Genomic DNA, 15,981 nt, shown 5'->3' with positions numbered 1-15,981 from the left:
CATGTAGTTATTTATGCCTTTAAGGTTATGAAAAGAGTGAACTAGTTCTTGAAGAATGAGGGCATTGTCAATATCTTGTCTTCCCAAGATAAAGCTAGTCTAGTTGGGAGAAATTAAATAAGGAAGAACATCCCTTAACCTATTAGCAATCAATTTTGTAACAATTTTGTAGTTGACATTACATAAAGAGATTGACCTAAAGTTCGTAATGTCTTCAAGGTTTTCAGTTTTAGGTATAAGAATGATTATAGTATCATTAACCATAGCAATCTTGCTGGGGTTCTGAAAAATATCAAAGACAAAATTGAACATAAAAGGAGCTAAACTCTCCTATTGGTTTTTAAAAAATAAAGCATGGATCCCATCAGGTCCTAGTGACTTAAAGTTATCAATGCTGAATAAAGAGGCATTAAACTCCTCAATGGAAGGATTAGCACAAAGTTTCTAGTTATCAGAATTTCTCAAAGCAAGAAAGGAATTTTGAGTATTCAGATTAGAATCAGAGGGAGCAGGATTATGATATATAGCTTTGAAGTAATCCATAGCCATTAATTTGAGTTTAGATGGATTAAACTCCCAGTCACCAGTCTCAATTTTTAGGGATTCAATGATATTTCTATGTTTTCTAAAAATAATAGTCCTGTGAAAAAATTGAGTGTTTCTATCACCTAATGACATCCATTGGGTTCTCTAATGATGATATTGATATACTTCTTTCTAGTTTAGAATTATATTATATTCTTTCCAAAGAGTTACATCATGTTGGTGAGGAAAGGATTATTATTTAGAGAAAATTTTTGAAAAATGTCAGCAATTTCACTTAAAAGTCTTTTTCTTATGAAAGATGTTACCAAAGGTATATATGTTCCATTTAGTAATATAAGTTATAAATTTATTAACATTATCTAAGAGCTTTTGACTTTATTAGGGAAGTTAAGGTGAGATAACCAAAGAGAAAGAAATTTAAAAGGTTTTTCAATAGGATGGAAATTATCTCTAGTTCTAACTTTGAGCCAAAGACCCATGTGATTAGATTTGAGGAGGGAAACATGAAGGACAGAGTTATTATGAAAAAAATAAGTGCTAAGCTTTATTCACCATTACCCTATCTAGTCTCTCCTTCAGGTTGCCTCTTTGTCAAGTGAAAGGAAACCCTTTAAAACCCAAGTCCTGAAGACCACACTAATAGAGACAATCAACAAAATTTTTGACTAGTTGAGGATTAATAGGATTACCTCCTACTTTCTCACTCTTATAAAGCATTGATAAGTGTATAAAATAAGTGATTTGAGATGGTAAATTAAACACTTTTGTGTTAAAAGTTGGATTATTTTGTTAAATTTTCTTCAAACTTGAAACTTTTACAAATACAATATATTTTTGAAATGAATGCAATTTTATGGTTTTAAGCTCTTTTTGATCTATTTTGTAGCTGAAATCACAAAAGAAACATCACTTAAGGTTGAAGAAGATCAAAAAAAGTTAGAGGAAGGAATAATTGAAGCATGAAGTTGCAGAAAAGTAAGCTTTTAGAGGTTTCTCGCTGCAGCGAGAATTTGCAGCTGGAGAAGGGTGAATCTGTTCCCCTGTTGCTACAGCAAGAAGTGGTCGTTGTAGCGAGAAGTCTTTTTTATTGCTGTAGCGAGAGTTAACGTTGCAGTGAAAATAAAACAGAATGACCTAATTTTATCTCTATTTCTCGCTACAGCAAGGCCATGTCGCTGTAGCGAGAGAAGTTCAACTAGACCAGTATAAAAGGCAACTTTAATGTTCAAGTGGGGGGTGCACTGTTCAAACTTCATTTTCCAGAGGTCCAAACGGCGCAAGACATAGAAGAAGAGTAGGAATACTCATGTTTTTTATGTTTTATTCCATTTGTATCTTCATTTTTGTTGTTATAGATGCCATAAGCAGCTAAATCTTCTTATGGGATTGAATGTAACTCTTCAAACCTGATGTATTCTCAGTAATATATATAAATATAATTGTTTCTTCTTCATTTCTAATGATTTGGTGATCTCAATCCGTTTTTAATGTTTGAATCTAGTTATTTGACAATTTCTAGTGTTCAGATCTGAGTTATATTTGGAAAGGTATTGTTTAGATCTAGATCTGATTGAGATTACTCAATAACTGGTTGTTCTAGGAATAGATTTCAAGTTATTGATTGCTTCTGAATCCTGATTTTAATGCTATATAGTTTATTAACTGTTTGAAGAATCAACATTTGAGAAATTATCTTAGAAATGTATTTTCAAGAAATTGAAATATATGATTTTCATATTTTGCATCAGATTAATTGAAAATGATTGCTATATTTATTACTAGATTACTAGAATATATAGGGAGAAATAGATGAAATTCAATCCCAGCTTTTTAACCTAAATTTTACCGCATTTTATTTTAGTGTTTTACATTTTAAGTGTTGTTTAATATTACATGAAAACTATTCACCAATTCTATTGTATATAAGCTCAATTAATTTTTCAGTATTCTACTGGTTATTACTTGCAACAGACTCAGTACACTTGCCGTATTTGAAGGAATAGAACCAACAAGCATAGAATTAAAATCTCTTACAAGGCACCAAAGGATATCATCAGACTAACTAAAATTTATTTAGTTTTTCCAACACTTAGCTCTACTTTTTTCTATAGGACTAGCATAGATGGAAGAGAGAATCTAATCACCATAACCATTACTGCTGATTCTAAGATGTATGACATATTTGGTCTTAGAAATGACACTAACTTTAACCCTCCTAGTATTCCAAAAGCACCAAATGCCCCTTAAAAAATCCAAAACATCTACTTTCTCCTTACCATCTAAATTAATTTTATTAATTATTCGATTAGCTTTCTCAAGGTTGATCCCAGGCTCAAACAAAGCAACAAAATTAAGTTTATGAATTACAATTAGTTCATTAACAAGCCTACTGAAGGACTTATGACCAGCCCCCTTACAGTTCCAGAATAAGCAATTCAAAAGGAAAGAGGAGATTTATAAAGCATCTAAATAATGCTAGGCATTACAAAAGTTGAATTCCAACCGTTAAGGGTCATTAGCCCTAATACTACTATTGTTTACTAATTCTATGTCCATAGGGAGATCTCTATCAAGGGGTTTATTAGTAGGAGAGGTAATTGGCTCATTTTGATGAGCTTAACTACTCTGAATAGACATGCCTAAGAGATCTTGGATGGAATAACCCCTGAGAATATTATTCACAAAATCTTCTTGAATTTGATGCATTAGGGAGAAAATTTCTTTTTGACTATAGTTGGTATTGACTGGGGGCTAGACAACAAGTTCTTGAACATGTTTTTTATCAGGCTAAGAATTTAGGGCCTTATCACCCCTAGACTTCTCAAGTTTAAGTCTAGGCTTTTGCTTTATTAATTTCTTAGGAAGTTTATAGGCATTAAGATCTACTAAAATCTTTCCTCCAACTCTAGATTTAGGGATATTAGAGTCTTCAAATTCTATCTTATTATTTCCCAATGTACTGTCTACTAGCTCTAAATGCTTAGAGGGAGCTTCTTGGCTAATCTCATAAGGAGAGTTTAATAGGGCTCCAAACCTAGATCCTTAATAGGGCTTCCTACTCTTCCTATTATAAGTAGTTACACTAGAGATTCTAGGCTGTCCAACTTTCTTCCTAAATGATTTCTTGACTAGCATCTAGGACCAAATTTACTTTGCTCCTCAACAAATTTATCTTCCTAAACGTCCAGATCAACAAATGAGGTGCAGGCCCTCGTATTCATCCATAAACTCCTAACTTAGGACTTTGAAAGAGGGAATAAGCTCGTTACTAAGGTCTAACTCAACACAAATTTTGATAAATCTACCTCTAGCTAATAGGGGAGCATGTGGATCAATCTTGAGCATTGACCCCATGCAAGCCCCAACTTGCCATAAGAGTTTTTCATTGTACAACTTTAGGGATAAGTCAGGAATAGGTATCTAGGCAACTATTCTCCTAAAGATATGATCTTTAGGCCTGAATAAAGGCCTCCATCTTTGAACTAAGAGATAATTGTTCAAAATAAGCCAAGGACCCCTAAAAAAGGGCATATTTATAGTCCTCTATACTCTCAGATTTGACAAGAAAAAAAATCATTACTAAAGCTCAATTTTTTCAAATTACCATTCTTTTTCTAAATGTTATTAAGCTTTTGATTCACGAAGTTAAAACTAATAGATTTGTCTAAGAACTTCATGATCAAAGTCAGTTTCCATGGATTACCCCATGTTTTGTAATCTTCCAAGGAAATTTTTAGTTCAAGGTAGAAGTTCTGATTTTCAGTATTATTAGTTACAGGTTCTTTTATTTCTAGAGAGATATTAAAATCCTCCAAGATAGATTTAATAATATTTTCGTCTCCTAATACTAGATCTAGGTTATTATTAGAGAGAACCTTATCTTTATGTGATATGCAAGAAAAGGATTTAGGGTTAGAAAACACTTGAACCATCTCGTCATCAACCAAAATATCTTCTTGCGCTTGAGTCTCTAGCACATCTCCACAGGAAAAAAAAAAGGTTCTCTTGACCCTTTTTTTTTTTGCTGCAAAATAGGAACTTCTTCCTTAGAACGTTCTTGTGCATTCAGAGACATAATTCCTTCCATACAAATCTTGATGGGGAAACGATCTAAGGTAGAAACCTTTCCTTTTGCCTTCAGGAATCTAGTCTTAACATAGTAGTAGCTAAGCAAGACTAGTAGAACCCTAGGGTTAAACAACCCTAGCAGAGCTCCTTTCTTGAAAGAGCATGGAAAGTCTTGGAAAGCTTTGTGAAGGTTTACCAAAATACCTTTTTCTATTGTTTTAATATTTTATTTTTAATTTTAAATAAAATATTATAATTTGTAATACACGAGGTTAATATCTTGATATTGAAACTTTATATAATATATTTTTTTCTTATTGTAATTCAACATTGTGTTTGAAGTTTTCTAATTAATACTTTGTATTGAATTGTAAAAAAGTATAATAGTATTTTAACTAACTAAACTTCGAGTAGTAAAAATGGATATGAAAATTTAACTATTCGATATGTAGGGAAATAGCTAGGGATCGTAATCATTGAGGATAATAAATACAAATAATTTTTTAAAATAAACTTACAAGGATAAATATTATATAATACCCTCCTTATTATCATCCTTACGCTAGGTTCTATCTCATTTTACTACACATGAACACATTGTTATATGCAACAATAATTTTGGAGGGCCGGGCTTTAATTATTATATTGAAATTCTTGCTTAAAGAGAAGATTTAGGATAAATAAATAAAAGAAAAGTACTCATTAACAAAACCCCAATTTTAACCAGACTTAGAGAATATTGTCTAGCATCTTTGCTTGTACGAAGCCCAATGATCCTCGGTCCAGGCAATTATTCTCTGTTTCGTGGTTGAATTTAAATCCAGACAATGATTGCCCCAGAATAAAAACCTATACAATTGCACAACTAGCTATATTATTCAAGTGGAATGACATGCATTGTTATGCAGTAGGAATTTAAAAGCAATTCCATTCTTACAATAATTTTATTTTATATATTTTTTTTTGTAAGTTGTATATAGACAGATTATTAGTAACTTAACTTTACATATCTATAGTAAATCAAACTTCATCTTAACTTTTATTTACTTATTTGAAGTAGAAAGATTTTCAGCTAAGAAAATATTACAATATATATTGGGAATATAGCACCATTGACAAAAAGTACAACAGGATTTGTTGAACGTATAGCATTCCTCTATTCACGTTCATCCGCATCCTTGTTAATCTCATCCAGAATCACGATTAGCGCCACTATGAACGCGTAATCAACGTTGGGATACACAGTGACCATGAAATGATCTTTCCCAATCAAAATACTCTGAACAGTGTGTTTTTTATGCATCTGCAATAACAATCCCACAAAATGTTATATTGTATTGTATAAATAAATACTAAAGTTGTAACTCGCTGAAAGTATATTAAATCTGATTAAATTTTTGGTAAAATAAATTTTGTTATTTAACGAGAGAAGTTTTACCTGGGCAACAACAGTGTTAGATTCACCAGCATAGACAGTGCAAGATTGTTCAAACCAACTACCTTTGACCTTAAAGTCACAAACACTTTCGGTGGTGTTATGGGCTAGAAACACATCTAATTTAGTCTTAAACTGGATCAGGGATGAGCGCTTCAGAGTAAAAATTAGATCTTTTGGGTCTGTGCTTTCGCCCCTGAAGGCTTGCCATCGATCGTGTACGGTCATTATCTGCATCAATAGTGCAATTTACTATATATTATATAACATCAACATCAATATATTAGATTAATTGTGAATGATATAGGGATATATGATGTTATGTTTAACAGATAAACATTGATGCGTGAAAAATTAATTAATTGATAAATGATAAATATGTTGAATTTCTTGTTCGTAAAATACTTGTGAACAATCACCGAATAAGCTGGAAAAAATTAAAAGGAAGAAAGTCGTTATTTATAAATAGCATGTCTCCACAAATTTGTTTACACATACAGTCAACGGTATTTTACGTTAGTTGTGTGACAACATAAAAAAGAATAGAAAAAGATTAGTAATATTTTTGAAAGTATATCTTAAAGGGTCCTCCTTATTATCTAGTATTCTAGTTTATTCAGTTCAGATATATATAATCTGTTATTTGATTTATTCAATTTAGATATATAGAGTCTGTTATTTCTCTAGTTTATCCCATATTATTTTTATTTTTAAAAATATTATGAAACAGTGAGATTGCTTTGATAAAATTGATCAAGATTTTCTTGAAGTTTTGTAATTTAAAAAATATCTCCTTAAAGAAAACTTATCTTAAAGATCCTTCTAAACATATGAAGTTTTGTCAATCTATAAAATTGATTTCACAATGGATTTAGAAATTGAATTTGTAACCAAGAAAGTATCCTTGTATTGCACCGTTTCCATGGTTTAAATAACGAATTTATAATTAATGGTTGAATTAAAGACCAATCTTGTTCTTTGATTGTAATGCCAATTTTACTGCATGTGCTCAACTATGATAATTTTTGTCATCCAATAATAGTGAAACTAATAACAAAAGAAAGATTTTCATTTGGATGCAAAAAATAGTTTTCATCCGTCATTGAAGATGAGAAGACTGTAAAAGCAAGGTTTCTTGAAATTTGAGTGTTTATGCTCCATCCGCAAAATACAGAATAACCTAAATACCCGTGCTTAACTTGGAATATGCAATTTGTAATAAGAATATAGAGTAATTTTTCTAAGTTACCATATTATACTTTAAATAAATTAATAAAGTTAAAATATTATATTAATCTTGTATTTAAATTTTTGAGATAAAACTTTATTAGTGTAATTAAGATGTGATCATTTACCACGTAAAACTAAACTAAAACAGAAAATAAATTAAGGAAGATTTTGAAGAAGAAAAAGTGAAAGTGCATGGATGGCATATATAGTTAAAGGGAGAATAAGGAACCTTCCGCCGTAAGGTGACGATTGGATTGCCAGCGGCATCGATCAAAACGCGGCGATCACGGAGAGTTAGAAGAGAGCCCTTAACTTTGAAAACGACGTTGCCGTTTATGTCAGTAACGACGAAGTTGCCGTCTGAAATGGTCATGACTTTCTTGACAACGGCAAGATCGACGGGATACGGAGCACAGAACTGAGGGCCGATGACGGCGGCGGGGTGCGGCTGCATGGGGGCGGAGGGAAAGGGTTGGGGCTGTGGCTGCCGTGGGTACGGGCATTGATATGCCATCCCTCCCTCTAATTATTGATGAAGCTCTTCCTACTTTGTATTTGGGCTGATGGCTGAAACTTTCTTATACTATCGTTTATATAGTGAACTTGATGCGAAATGAGAAATAGGTACAAGCAGCTTCAGTTAAAGTTATTCTTGACCTTTCCTTTGTCAACAACTTGGATGCTAGCTACCTAGCCCGAATATAGCATAATCATTGCCCATTTTGCAGTTTAATAATATTATTATAAGGCAAATTTTGTTGTTTTTTTGGTTTAATTCTCTTAAATGTTTTTAATTTTTTTAACGTGTAAAAAAATTAATTATATTTTTTATCAGTTGTATATTAATAGTGATATTATTTGACTTAATATTATTTTATTTTATTTTAAAAATATGATAAATTGGTCCTTTTATTGGAAAAATATGTTAATTTTAGTCTTGAAATAACCAATAACAGTTACTAAAAATATTCTATTATGATTTTAAAAATTAAAATATATATGTATGAAGTCAACTAACACTGTTAATCAAAGAGTTAAATAAAATTGATAAAAAAGATAATCTATTAAACATTGAAAAAATTTAAATAAAATAAATCAAAAGATAAAACTAATAAAAAAAAGGTAATAAAAATTTTAAATGATGTGCTTGTTTGCACCATTTTATGTAACTGTTCTTTAGAGTTATGTGCATGGGATTTTTGGGTGTCAGTTTGCAACTAACCTAAATGGGCATGTATCATTATGTGATAGGTTGCTTATTTTATTATTATATATGTGGCGCCAATTCCTTGTTTCATAGTCCTAATGTACAATTTTATTAAAACAAGCATAATATACAACTCATGAATTAAAATTATGCCGTTAAATTAAATTTTATAATTACTATAATATAATTAAACATATGATTTTTTATAATGTGAATTTTTAGATACATATTAAAAAAATTAAACATATAACTTTGATGACAAGCATTGTACATAAGCAGGCACGTCATGAGTCATGAATCATGAATCATGAGTCATGAGTCATGAGTCATGAGTAATGATTCCCATTCCCAAAAGAGTTGCAGAAAATCAAGTGTGGATCAAATATGTGTGGATAGTAATTGACAGAATTTTGCGAAGCTTAGTGCAAGGCCACATCAGGTATCAGTTCTTTTGAATACTTCAGAGTATTATTGTTTCATCTTATGGAAAGTGAGGTCAGAGTCAGAGAGAGGAGAAAATAACTGTTTAATCAATTCATTTTTTTATCAAGTAATATTATTTTTATGATTATATATGTTAAATTAAAACGAGTTAAATATTAAAATATTCAATAGTTTCAAAATTTTACAAAATTTTGTAAATATAATTTACTTATTAAAAATTTAAATAAACAATTAAATTAATAAAATGTATTATTATAAAAATTATTAAATTGAGTAAATTAATTAATATTCACTCTTAAAGATACACAATAAAATTTATGTATGGTAAATTTTTATTAAAATAACAAAATATTTGTTCAAGAAATATTTTGTTTGACAAAATTTATTTTAAGCTTATTTAAGGGTTTGATATCTAAAAAATTGTAAAATTTAAATTTAATTTTTATAAATTCTTTTATTAGAATATAATTTATATTTTTTTAGTCTCTTTACTTGATTAATCCATTAAGATACTTAATAAGTATCAGTTTTTAGCTGTATCGCGTCAATTAAAAAGATTAAAAATAAATTACAGAAAAAAAGTAGAAATTATATTCTAATAAAAAATTTATAAAATTAAATTTAAATTATACAATTTTTATAATACTTAATTAATTAAGTTTTTTATTTTAATAATTCATGTACTTGAAAGGCAATAATAATGTCTAGAAAGGAAAAATCAGCAATGACCTTGTGTAATAACGGGTCAACAACTGCAACATATGTTCTTGAATGTGAATGCGATTCATTTTCATACTGTGACCAAATCAAAACTATTAATTAAATCTATTCAACTTAATCTTAAAAGGTATGCACCTCATGATGGATATTTGAATTACTTTATCAAATGATTATCACTACTCATTCTTGCATTTTACAAAGGAATTAGTTGAGGAACAATGTAAGTCTCAACTATTGACTTCCAATCTTCTATATATAAGATATAGAAAAATATAATGATTTTTCTTAAATTATTTTATATATTTTTCTTTTATAAATCTATATAAAATAATGATATATCATATTATTAATATTAATATTATTATTAAATAAAATTTTAAAGTAAAAGACTTAATTTGAACAATTTAAATTAAAAAAATAATTACTTCAAAAAATTAAAATCACACATAATTAATATAAAAATATAAGTAAACTAAAAGTTTATTAAAATATATATTTGTTATTAAAAAGAAAACACTTATTTTTTAAATATAGAACAGATGGATATTTATACATGACTTAGGTACGTGGGATCCACCCACATTGGTGTGCATTTACACTCACAAATCCTCACTTGTTAAAGTCATTAAATCTTATAACTACAACTATATTTACTTCCTTTTGTTTATTTTATTTTTATTAGTGATTTATTGTATTATCAATGAATTTTTTTAATTTCACAAATTAAACATTATTTTTTAATTCTTATCACCTTAAATATTAAATAAAAAATAATGGTGAGAATAATAATAAACTAGTAGCACATGTTTAATTTTTTTTGGACAAAGACAAAAAAAAATTACAAAATATGTAAACTATCTATAAATTATATTTGAAGAATCTTAAGATAAAAGTGTTAAATAAGTTAGTTAATTGTTAGCTACTGAATTAACTTTGAAAATAATATAAGTATATGAATTTTGCACGTGATGATGAATATCATATAGAATAAAACACACTTCAATAGAAATAAATTTTGATTTCTTTGAAATAAAGTTCACTGCTTCTAAGAAATTAAATTCAAAAATCATGATATGATAACTTTTCAATTTGACTAAGTTGAGACCCTAAAAAGTTACTTTCAATTCAGCACAAAGAGTAGACATATTATCATCAAAAGAAGTAAACATATTAGTCATTTATCACTATAGTATCATATAACATCACCGTAACTCATATGATTCATCCTATAATTACTATCCACCTTAATTTTATTGTATTGAAAAGATGGTAGATTCTATGACATCTCTCAAAAATATGAGTTTAAGAGTTAAATTGTTTGAAATTAAAAGAGAACAATCCTTCTTAGATTGACTAGTGAAATTCAAAACATGATTGATACTTTATTTCTCCTTATTAAAGATCATATTATTTCTATAAAACCAAAAGCCATCAAAGAATGAATAAATAGAAAATGTGCAAAACTAAAGTCGCAATTTAAGTGATAGCGTCATAAAAATTACAATGAAAAAATACACCTCAAAGCAAAATCAAATTTCTTTAGAGTATGGATAATCTTTAAGACAATGATTAATGTCTTTAAGCTCATAAAAATACTTAGAACAAGAAATTGTAAAAATAATGATGATGCAAAACATTAGTGAGCAAATATCCATGACAAATAAGTCAAATAAAAAATATAACATTCTATTACTAAAAAGTTTTAAACTCAATCTAGATCTAAAATTAGTAAACTGTTGCATATCAAATCACCAAGTCAAATGTAAGTTTTCTTTGCAGAATAAGTCTCTTTTGTATTTTTCTAATATCACTCATCTTCAAGTTTTTGTCTGTTTGACCCAAGAAGATAGTGTATATAGACTTTGATGTGTTGCGAAATATAGATGGTGAGTCAGTATAATTTTCATGTATCATGAACAAAAAACTTACTAACTTAAAGATTTGTATGTGAGATGTGAACAAAATCAATCAAGTTAGCAATTAGGTCAACTCTAGTCTAATCACAATATTATATATATAAAAAATAATTTATTTATGTCCCTATATATCACCTAGATCATTAGAGTAAATAATTTAAATATTTGTTTGTTTTGCTCATAAATTTAATTTATCTTGTGATGACACATATTTTATTATGAAATTTCTAGTTGAGATTAAACTAGATATATATCTCAATTTCTTTAAATAATTGTATTTCATCAAATCAATTTTAAAAGGTAAAATTATTCTTTTCGTTCTTTAATTTTAGGATAAAATTCACTTTCTTCCTCTAATTTTTTTTATTCATTTTCGTCTTTGAAGTATATTTTTTTTTTCACGTTAGTCCTTTCCGTTAACTTTGTTATATATTCTAATGGAAATATCCTATGTAGCGCTAAAGTGGCTTAATACTGTTTTTTAATCATATGTGGACTTTTTTTTATTTACAAAATAATTAAAAAATGTAACTCTTTCACTTCTCTTTCATCTTTTCCTAGCTCTCCCACCTTTTTCTCCCCAAATCTCTAACCCATCAGCCCTACCTCCCCCTCTCACAGCCCTCTTTACCCCTTTTCCCAGCTTTCCCTCTCCCGCAAGTGAAGCGCTATTAGCAACTAAAAAAAAAAAAAAACCAAAATAACAGGAGATTCATATTTCATAAAAAAAAATTAAAGAATTATACAGAAAAAGTAATGAAGTTTGTGGTTTTAGGAAAATCTAAAACAACCTAATAAACAATAGAGTGAAAAGTTGCAAGCTTTAAACGCAGAGAGATGGAGATAGAGAAATAGAGGTGAATAGATGTATTTTGTAAATCAAATTTGATTCTTGACAGATTCTAATAGAGAGAAACCAAGTAAGGTTTATGTACAAAGAGATGAAAATTTTGGTCACTTAAAGTCATCATACTTCCTAACTTTTACAATAAAATCTAAATGAATTAGCATTTGATACAAATTTCACACCAAATGAGTTTGATAAGTGAAATTAAACTACCTACAGCTATACTTAACTACCTTACCTGTACTCAAGGACTTATTTTGCATTGGTGGTGAAAGTGTCCTTAAGTTTTCAATACCTGATTTAATTAAAGGAATTAAGACATGATATAAGGTACCTGTTTTATATTTATGCTATTAGATGGTAAGTTAGTAGCCAATCAAACAATATATAAATAAGAGAGTTATGATCTAAATTGCTTAAGGCATTTATGACACAAATTATTTGAGCTTAAAAGTCTATTCTATCCCAATTCTAAATCAAAGTTACATTCAAAATTCTAATATTATTGATTGAAGCTTAAAAGTCTACTCTATCCCAACTCTGAATCGAACCCATGTTCAAAATCCTAATATTACTAATATATATTGCACACAGATTTGGTTAAAGCTATGTATTTGTTAAATTAATCCAATTTGAGAATTTTTTTCTCAATATTTGGAGTAATTAGTAAATTTGCATGGATGACCGATGAAGAATTTGCAAAAGAGATTATTGCTGGTGTAAATCCTTGCATGATTTGTCATCTTCAAGCAAGTCTAAGTGTTTTTATCCTTAGTTCCTATGTTAAACTAATATTCATATGGCATAATTGAGAGAAAAACATTGTTTGTCATATTTGTTCACAACATTCTCTAACTAATGGTAAGGATTTCTATTCCAAGGCAAGTTAGATCCCATAGTCTATGGTGATCAATCAAGTAAAATGATCAAACAACAGTTGAAGACTAATGTGAAAGGAGAGGAAAGGGTAGCAGAGCTGTGAGAAAGGAGAAGGAAATTTGAAGAAGGGGAAAAGGGAATCGCGAGGTAGGGCTGGTGAGTTAGAGATTTGGAGAAAAAGAGATGGAAGAGCTGGGAAAAGATGAAAAAGAAGTGGAGAAGTTGCATTTTTTAATTATTTTTTAAATAAAAAATTCTACGAATGATTAAATAACAGCTTTAAGCCACTTAAGTGTCACATAGGATGTCTCTATTAGGTTATGTAACAAAGTTAATAGAAAAGACTAACGTAGGAAAAAAATAATACTTCAAAAATAAAAAAAAAATAAAAAATAGAATATGAAAGTGAATTTTACTCTAAAATTAAGAGACGAAAAGAGTAATTTTGTCATTTTAAAATATGCATATCTTTATAGCTTACATTACTTAAAAAATAAATTAGAGAAAATAATTTGTCATTAACTATATAACATTTTCCTGCAAAATCATATAAACAAAAAATTTATGATAAATAAAAATTTATTTTAACTTTGAGTGTCACTAAACTGTGAAAAGAATACATGTATTTCATTTTTAATTTAGATAAAAATAATTTAAATTATATAAATTTAAAATATTGATCACTAACATGATGGAAAGTAGTTTCTCTCTTTAATTAAAGAGAAAATAAATTATTTTCTAATTAGAGAGAAAAAAATTCACTCTCAAGGTAAAGAAAGAATTTTTTATTATTAATTAGCTAATTTAAATAATTTTTTGTTACTCATAAAAGAAAAAATTAAATTCCCTCTCTAAGGTTGACATCGTCTTTAAGAAAAAAATAGTTTCCCTTAATAATTTTATAAAATGTTTTTGTTAGAATATCATAAAAATATCAGTACAGTTTTATATTATAATAATAATAATAATAATAATAATAATAATAGTTAAATATATTTTTAAACTGTATGAAATCACTAAAATTTACTTTTTAATCATTATAGAAAAGTTTATTTTATTTTCTAGTTAATTTGTTTGGAATTAGTCTTTATTGTTACTAAGTTTTTGTTAATTATCGATTTCACTAATAGAATTTTATGTCATATTTTAGTTGTCTGTAATTTTTTAAAATGATTTACTGATAAATTAAAATTATTTCTAGTATAAATTTTAATAAATTGATGTGATTTTTTGTATTAGTACATGGAAAATTTAAATCCCAAGTTGCTATAAGAGATGGATGAATATGTCCAATTTCTCTTAGATCTTAGAGATAAATTAATGTCATGATTTAGTAAGTAGAGATTAAAATAGAAAAAATATTAGAGACTAAAAATGAATTTTAATAATCTTATAGGGCTTAAAAACATATCTAACTCTTTTGAACAATATGATTACTTAGAGTTAGTTAAAGTAGCAATTAACTGAGATTAATAGTATAGACTAATTTAAATATTTTACATTAACTAGTTAGGGGCTAAAACAAAAATTTCTTTTATAATGACTAAAAGTAAATTTTAATAATTTTATAAAACTGAAAACATATTTAATTTTTAAAAACAATCAACAACATCAATTCAAAATAAATCTAATATACAATTTTTTTAAAAGTAGCCAAAGCTAACATTGGTAGAAATGTTAATTACATAAATCAAAGTATACATACTTAAAAAAATTAAGTAAATATATTATAAAAAATTAAGTAAAAATAATATATATATATATATATATATATATATATATATTTTAAGGAACATTCACACACAAATGCATTCGATTCTCTTTAAATGATTTTCATATTAATAACTAATTAAAGTAATATCTATAAAAGATTTCATAGTCGTTGAAAACTTCTATATGAGTTTTAATTTGGGGCCTCATCCACTAAAATGACCTTAGGATAGAGTTTAATATACTTTCCTCAAAGTTGGATATTGTTCAACCACAAATAATATCAGGGTAACATACATATACTACATAACTCAAGTTTGGTCTACTTTAGTGTTTTGGTACATAAAATTTACTTTGTAATATATAACTCCTTTAAACTTTGATAAACTATAAAATAATGATAAGGTGTTACATTTAAGGAAAAACTACTCACACGCTTAAGTTATATGAAGAGTCTAAGATGTTAGCATAAAACTTTTCCTAAATTATCATCGATATTGGCTGAGTTACTTTTAAGCGTAGAGGAAGCGATATGGGGTTTAGGATTATTTAACTTAATGATTCTAACATGTTTCAAATGTATTTTTAATCTCTATAAATATAGTGATTTTTGTTTTTAATTTCTATTTTTGTTTTGTTTTTATCTTTGATTTTTTCAATTTTAAATTTTTTTTTTTGTCTTTATCATTACCTTATTAAATAACTATTGACTTAATTAATAAATATATCTAATTAAGCACTGTAATGCGTACCAATTCATGTATAAAAATCTCATATACCTCTAAATTGATTGCCTTACTTGTTATGATAATCGTATTTGCGGAGATAACTACCGTTACCTCATTTTCGTTGGCTTCATTTAATCATTTATGTTTGAAATTGTGAATTGTTGTAGATATAATTAAAAAGTAATGTGCAAATAAAATTTTAAAATAAAAATTCAAATAATAAAATAATTAACAAACTATTAGAAAAGTAA

At 27.7% G+C, this 15,981-nt stretch overlaps 1 protein-coding gene across 1 annotated transcript; it reads right to left on the bottom strand.

Annotated features, from left to right (window-relative positions):
* Positions 1–5,474: 5,474 nt before the first annotated feature.
* On the bottom strand, positions 5,475–7,844 carry LOC113863040 (protein LURP-one-related 10-like). The gene is made up of 3 exons (XM_027496420.1): positions 7,509–7,844; positions 6,053–6,280; positions 5,475–5,917 (listed from the first exon to the last, which is right to left on the bottom strand). The coding sequence occupies exons 1-3, from the start codon at positions 7,791–7,793 to the stop codon at positions 5,771–5,773; spliced, it is 660 nt and encodes a 219-aa protein (XP_027352221.1). The 5' UTR covers positions 7,794–7,844; the 3' UTR covers positions 5,475–5,770.
* Positions 7,845–15,981: the final 8,137 nt, after the last annotated feature.

Source organism: Abrus precatorius, unplaced genomic scaffold (genome assembly GCF_003935025.1).
Source record: "Abrus precatorius isolate BTA unplaced genomic scaffold, Abrus_2018 Scaffold3, whole genome shotgun sequence".
Taxonomy (NCBI): Eukaryota; Viridiplantae; Streptophyta; class Magnoliopsida; order Fabales; family Fabaceae; genus Abrus; species Abrus precatorius.
The sequence above is the reverse complement of the archived record's forward strand: the minus strand, read 5'-3'. Positions and strand labels throughout refer to the sequence as shown.